This window comes from Papaver somniferum, chromosome 8, assembly GCF_003573695.1.
Source record: "Papaver somniferum cultivar HN1 chromosome 8, ASM357369v1, whole genome shotgun sequence".
Classification (NCBI taxonomy): Eukaryota; Viridiplantae; Streptophyta; class Magnoliopsida; order Ranunculales; family Papaveraceae; genus Papaver; species Papaver somniferum.
Genome location: NC_039365.1, coordinates 163351733 through 163359335, shown reverse-complemented (window position 1 = coordinate 163359335; position 7603 = coordinate 163351733). Strand labels below are relative to the sequence as shown.

Below are 7603 nucleotides of genomic sequence, written 5' to 3'. Positions count from 1 at the left end.
CGCGGTTTGGGCGTGACCAAAACTAGGGTTTTGGGCCAAAGGTTACCATGCGTTGGTTGGCGACCTTGGGTGGCTAAGATTTGCATCTTAGATGGAAGGATAGCCATTGATCGTCGCAAGCCTTTGTTTTGGTAACCGCATAGGGAAGGCCGGTATGGTATGGCGCGGCAAGGTGGCTGGCATGCCATTAGCACATGTGGCATGGCCGGCATGCCTTGGCGCGGTTTGGGCGTGACCAAAACTAGGGTTGTGGCGTTGGGACAAAGGTTACCATGTGTTGGTTGGTGAGCTTGGACGGCTGAGATTTGCATCTAAGATGGAAGGGTGGTCGTTGATTGTCGCACGCCTTCGTTTTGGCAGCCGTGAAGGGAAGGCCGACATGGCATGGCTTAGGCGCGGCAAGGTGGATGGCGTGGCATGCCATTGGCACATGTTGCATGGTCGGCATTCCTTGGCGTGGTTTAGGCGCGGCCAAACTAGGGTTTTGGCGTTGGGCCAAAGGTTACCATGCGTTGGTTGGTGACCTTGGATGGCTGAGATTATCTAAGATGGAAGGGTGGCTGTTGATTGTCGCACGCCTTCGTTTTGGCAGCCGTGAAGGGAAGGCCGGCATGGCATGGCTTAGACGCGGCAAGGTGGATGGTGCGGCATGCCATTGGCACATGTGGCATAGTCGGCATTCCTTGGCGTTGTTTAGGCGCGACCGTACTAGGGTTTTGGCGTTGGGCCAAAGGTTACCATGCGTTGTTTGGCGACCTTGGACGGCTAAGATTTACATCTAAGATGGAAGGGTGGCCGTTGATCATCGCACGCCTTCGTTTTGGTAGCCGCGAAGGAATGCCGGCATGGCATGGCTTAGGCGCGGCAAGGTGGATGGCGCGGCATGCCATTGGCACATGTGGCATGGTCGGCATGCCTTTGCGTGGTTTAGGCGCGGCCAAACTAGGGTTTTGGCATTGGGCCAAAGGTTACCATACGTTGGTTGGTGACCTTGGACGGCTGAGATTTGCATCTAAGATGGAAGGGTGACCGTTGATTGTCGCACGCCTTCGTTTTGGCAGCCGTGAAGGGAAGGCCGACATGGCATGGCTTAGGCGCGGTATGCCATTGGCACATGTGGCATGGTCGACATGCCTTGGCGTGGTTTAGGCGCGACCAAACTAGGGTTTAGGCGTTGGGCCAAAGGTTACCATGCATTGTTTGACGACCTTGGACGACTAAGATTTGCATCTAAGATGGAAGGGTGGCCATTGATCATCGCACGCCTTTGATTTGGTAGACGCATAGGGAAGGCCAACATGGTATGGCGCGGCAAGGTGGTTGGCATGCCATTGGCACATGTGGCATGGCATGCCTTGGCGCGGTTTGGCATGGCCAAAACTAAGGTTTTGGCCAAAGTTTACCATGCGTTGTTTGGCGACCTTGGACGGATAAGATTTGCATCTAAGATGGAAAGGTGGCCGTTGATCATCGCACGCCTTCATTTTGGTAGCCGCATAGGGAAGGCCGGCATGGTATGGCGCAACAAGGTGGTTGGCATGCCATTGGCACATGTGGTGCGGCTGGCATGGTTGACATGCCTTGGGGCGGAGGTGCGGCTGGCATGGCATGCCATTGGCGCAGTGGTGTAGATGGCATGGTTGGCATGCCTCGGGGCGGAGGTGCGGCTAGCATGGCATTCCATTGGCGCAGTGGTGCGGCTGGCATGGCATGCCATTGGCGCAGTGGTGCGGCTGACATGGTTGGCATGCCTTGGCGCGGAGCTGTGGCTGGCATGGTCTGCCATTGACACAATGGTGCGGCTGGCATGGTTGGCATGCCTTGGCGCGGTAGCATGAGAATTATGGTTTGGCGTAGATGATGTCAGTCAGTGTTAAGACTTCTGCCGTGGAACATGACCCATGTAAAAAAAAGGGTACCCCGGTAATTCTTACGTAGGCATGCTGATTGATTCAATAAATGTGCTAATGGTCATAGTGACGTCATGTCAGATGTACAGTTACGATTTTGACCCTAAGCTAAAAACTACCACCAACACCAGTAAACTCTAGGTACATGTACCGGTTCCAACAGAAAACCGGACCGTACCGGCTCATGTGCAGCCTTAACTTTCACTGATTTCTATCTAGTTGATTTACTGATTGTATTGAGAAAGAGATAAAGCTTTTTGATATCTTTCTTGATTGAGTCTCACTTTTAAGTTAGTGCTCTCGGAATTATATTGGACTTTAGTCTATACAGATTGCCGAACGAAATATTGGATGTGGTTGTTATATCCCCGCGTTTTCACCATGACTATCAAACGAACTTTTCAATTATAAAGTCAAATTTGTTAAATAGGCTTTTTAACGGACTTGATACGTCCAAGTAATCAGCTTCATTGGTTCGTTTTGCAGTACTAAAATGATGAACTCCAAAACCCAATTTGTTATTATACCCAGAAATAAGATTTCAAATTTGTTTTAGACCAATTTTGTGAAATAATAATTAGTTGGTAATTCCTTTTAGCATTATGTTTTTTTCTTTCTTTTGATTGGTCAAAAAGAAAAGATTCACTGAAAAAGAGATACTTAAAGGGTTACCTCAACCCAATAAATACAACCGACAAAACATAAATAAAAAGAGATCGAATTTGGAATCGATCATCCAAAGAAAAGATCAAAGAGCCAAGTGAGATTAAGAAGAAACAAACAAACACCAAACATCTCACATCCACCTTTTAGCATTGTGTTTTTGAAGCATTAATGAGTTGGTGATTATAGTTATTTCTATTAAAAGAGAGAAGAAAAACGCCGCATTCCTTCGATTTGACTTGAATCCCACGAGCATCATGCTCTCAACTTCTCCGATCAGATGGTTCAAAGAAAAAACTTCTCCAGTTATCCATTTTGATTGTGAAGCTTTTCCCAACATCCATCCATAAAGTTCATTTAATGAGAAAATAAATGCACATGTTTTCCCATAGGATCTAAGAGACGGATAATCCATTCTATTTTCATCCACCTACCTATATTTAACTGTATCACCTTTGATATTCTCTACACATATAAATATACCAAGAGCTTCAACAAAAAAAAAACTGACAGTCACAGTAAAACTTGTTTACAAAAATCATAGGAAGAACAAAGATTAGATCAATAGATAGGGTCCATCGATCATACGGGGAAACGGGACCATACCACATGAATGTGATAAGAAAATCACTTTAGAAATTTGCTGGCATGGCGATGGCAGTTGATATGATGATGATAATATTCTACTCATTATAAATAGAAGATCCTTTCCACCTTGTTTCTCAAACCTAGCTAGCTAGTAATTATTTGTTTTTGCTGCACTTTTTGATACTAGCTACCGAGTATAGAAAATACCATTCATACAGATTCATATTCAGGATGGGTTTCACTGGCGCTAGCGCTCTAGGATGGGACAATGGCATCGTATTGGCACCAATGGGAGCCGACATATCTGGATCAAAACTTGTTGCAGCTGTGGCCAATGCCGGAGGCATTGGTTTATTAGCTAGCCCAGTTGTATGCTCATAAAATTTCCTTGTATATACTGTATTGATTCTTTTTGGTTTCCCATAATCAATAACTTGATTGGCTATATTGCAGAATATGTATGAAATGACTCTGAAATTGATCAAGGATACTAAGAAGCTCACAACTAAGCCTTTTGGAGCTGGCATTCTGTTGGGATTCGAGCAAACCAATACCACCGTCAAGGCCATTTTTGAGGAAAAGCTTGCATGCATGCAAGTTTATTGGGGAGACTATACCAAAGAAATGGTGGATGAAGCACATAAAAATGGAGTCAAGGTCTTGCACCAGTTAGGTTCAGTTGCTGACGCAGAAAAAGCAATTGCTGCAGGTGTTGATTGTATCATTGCACAAGGTGTGGAAGCTGGAGGACATGTTATTGGGAATGTATGTATAACTCTTCCACAAAGACACATGTGTATAAAAGCAAACATTTATATGACGACAGGAATATTTTTAATTTGATCTCATACTTTTTATCATTCGTGTGTGGTACATGTTAGTGTAATTGCCTTGGTTCCTAGAATTGTGGATTTAGTCGGCGACAGGAATATTTCAGTTGTTGCTGCTGGATCCATCGCTGACCCTCGTGGATTTGTCGCTGCCCTAGCGCTTGGAGCTAAAGGTGTTTGTATGGGAACAAGGTAAGTGATCAAGTATAAATGTGAATAGTTTGATGATCATATGTAATCAAATGCCGATCAAGTATCAACCATCACTGACCAGTTGATTTGTGATGTTAATGTTATCTTTAGGTTCATAGCTACAAAGGAATCGTATGCAAATGACTACTACAAGCAACAATTGCTTCATTACACCGAAGCCGATACGGACTACACTGATCTATATAGCCGTGCCACTTGGACCGCACCGACTCGTGTTCTTAATACACCTTTCCATCAAAAATGGAAACCAGTACCGCAAGACGTCTCGAACAATGAAGAACAACCAATCGTTGGTTACTCTATAATTCATGGAGGGGTACTTATCATATTTAAATTTTGTTGCGTAATTTAATCGATTTGTTAATTACTTATTAGTAATGATATGTGTATATATATATATATAGGAAACGATTCTACGTCGGTTTGCCGGACAAGTAGCAAACCAGACCACCGCCGGGGAACTTGAAAACATGGTCATGTATGGAGGACAGGGTGTCGGACTTGTGACTCAAATCCTTCCTGCTGGTGACATCATTAAGAGTTTCATTGAGGGTGCTCAAAAGATCATTAAGGAGCTTGGTGGCAGGTTTGAACCACCAGCAGCTGGAGTAGCTGCTATTTCAATTGCCTAGACTGTTATTAATTCGTTTCCGATGCATTTCCCCCGTGCAACTGCAAATTTTAGTTTCTATTTAATTATATGTTTAATTTGGATTTAAAAATAAGCTTAACTTTTTAGTCTCTTTCGAGTTACTTAAAAGTAAAGCACAAGATGTTAAACTGAGTTATGAATCAGTGTCTTTATTATATATATTGTGTATTTCAACTTTTGCTTAATGGAATAAGTTTAGATTGGGTTTGAACTTTGAATTAGATCTGCAAAGTAATTAAGTGACTGTGGAACTTACAATCATGTTGACCCTGCAATTTAAATAAACCCTACAAGGGGTGAAACGAAATGAATTTTCGACTTCATTTTTATTTGCTCTTCCATTTTCATTATATTTTTGCGTCATTTTTTTTTATGTGACTAATTGTGCTTTTCGGACAGATCACAGGTAAAACCGATTAAAGCCGTCGTCCTTCTTAAAAGCACTGAAGGTGTCACCGGCACCATCTACTTTACTCAAGAAGGGGATGGTAATTATATATATGTACCCAGATTTGAGAATATGAAACAATGAATTGATGATTGAGTTACACTTAATTCAATTCTTGTTCTTTTTTCACAAAATTGGTTAAAAAGATCAAAATCAATAATTTTTGGGTGAATAGGACATTTAGATTTTGATACTGTTTATATGGATAAAAATGTAAAAATAGTCAGGATGTAAACAATTTCATCATACCCATTTTTAAATACTTTTTTTTTATTTTTAATTTACATCAGGATGCATCCAGTTTCATACTTGCCATTTTTAAGTTTAAGTCAAGATGAATCCAGTTTCATCCTTGCTATTTTTTTTGTGTCTATTTCATCCATTTTCGGTTATTTTTTTTTTTTTTTGTAGGGCCAACCAATGTAACTGGAAGTATTTTTTTTTTGTAGGGCCAACCAATGTAACTGGAAGTATCTCTGGTCTTAAACCTGGACTTCACGGTTTCCATATACATGCCCTTGGCGACACAACAAATGGTTGTATGTCAACTGGTAATTATGCTGCTGCTGATAAATTTTGCTTTCCTTGTTTTGTTAAGCAACAGCAATAATAGAGAGGTAATGAAAGGCTATATACTTAATTCATTCACACTGGTTGTTCCTGATCTTTGAAATGAAGGACCTCATTTTAATCCTGCTGGCAAAGACCATGGTGCTCCTGAAGATGAAACCCGTCATGCTGGTGATCTTGGAAATCTCATCGTTGGGAAAGATGGTATGCAACAGCTTCATCTTAATTTTTCTGTAATCTTTTGATCTTGAATCATGGCTGGATTTGATTGTTTGGTTTTTACTATTTCGGTCTCTCCTGGCTCTAGTCTCTAATATTCTGTTGGCGGTGGTTAAAATTTGTGTTTCAGGGAAAGTTGAGGTGAAGATTGTCGACAAGCAGGTGAACACTATCTCGATCTGTTTTATTTTCCTTTCTCTTTGGTACAAACACACATCAGGCTCCTGGTTTATTCTAAGTCTGTAAGCTCAACTGCTCTTAATCTATGCAGATTCCACTTACTGGACCAAATTCCATTATCGGAAGGGCTGTTGTTGTACATGCTGACCCTGATGATCTTGGAAAGGGTAATCTACTAATCTTTATCTTTCTCTTGTTCAAGTACGGTTTTTTCATATACAAGCAAAAATAAAATAAAATAAAAAATAATAATAATAATAAATAAAAAATGCAAGTCTGATGCAAAATCAGAATTCAGCATATTATTTTTCACTTGTGTCTTTTCCTAGGCATTATTTCAACTATACAATATAATTCTACCTTCTTACCAAACGAAAATAAATATAATTCTACCATTTTTCTCTTTCAGGTGGGCATGAACTGAGCAAGACCACTGGTAATGCTGGTGCAAGAATCGCTTGTGGTAAGCCTCATACCTAATTTGTTACTTTCTATTTAATTTCTCGAATCAACTACAAAATTTTGTTGACCATTTTTTGGTCACTATACTAATTTTTATTTTTTAAGACTAACATATTTCAACTTTTTGTAGGTATTATCGGTCTTCAGGCTAATTGATCTCTTATCGTCAGATCTCTTACTACAAGCTAGTACTTGAACATGATTTTATCACATTGCACCACAGAAATATGAGATGCCGTTTGAACTTTTTCGTGAGAGGGAATAAATGAGAAACATGAAAAGATCTCAAATTGTTTTTTTTTTTATGTTGAAATAAAGTTGAGACTGTGAACTTGTGTGTTGTTTGTTTTTGTCACCGAATTTCTGTTGTATTGCTGCTATTGCAGTATAGTTGATTGACAACGTAATAATATGCTTTCTAATTCGTCCACATGTAGGTTTATTTTCCGTGTTTAAATATGACCACCGTATAGGCTAACATTGGCTCACCTTCCGGAACATTCATCACATTGTATAGCCAAATCATAGTGTTGTACGTTTAGTGGCATGTTAAATTGTTTTCTCTCTGCCAACATTCGTGAGCAAAATCACTATCCTGTTGATCACCAAATCAAAGGCAAAGCCAGAGTCATGTGCCCTAAATTTTTAGGTGCAGCACGTGGATGAAAACTTTAATTGGCCTTATCAAAAGTTTCACATGTCCATTTGTGTTGGCAACCGAAAACATTATCAGCACTGCAAGCTGATGGTAAAGTATGAAGATCAATCTTGGGCCTATTACGAGCTGAAGAAAATTGCAATAACAAGTTATAAGATAATAACAAAAGTCCTCGCCTTTGCCGAACGGAATAATCTCTCATTTCCAAAC

The 7603-nt window shown here is 40.7% G+C and overlaps 1 protein-coding gene across 1 annotated transcript; it reads left to right on the top strand.

Annotated features, from left to right (window-relative positions):
- Positions 1-3122: 3122 nt before the first annotated feature.
- LOC113303805 (nitronate monooxygenase-like) lies at positions 3123-7165 on the top strand. The gene is made up of 12 exons (XM_026552882.1): positions 3123-3530; positions 3615-3924; positions 4036-4183; positions 4295-4520; positions 4609-4790; positions 5256-5344; positions 5754-5855; positions 5983-6078; positions 6224-6255; positions 6365-6440; positions 6683-6736; positions 6866-7165. Exons 1-12 carry the CDS (start codon positions 3393-3395, stop codon positions 6889-6891), a joined length of 1479 nt encoding a protein of 492 aa, XP_026408667.1. The 5' UTR covers positions 3123-3392; the 3' UTR covers positions 6892-7165.
- Positions 7166-7603: the final 438 nt, after the last annotated feature.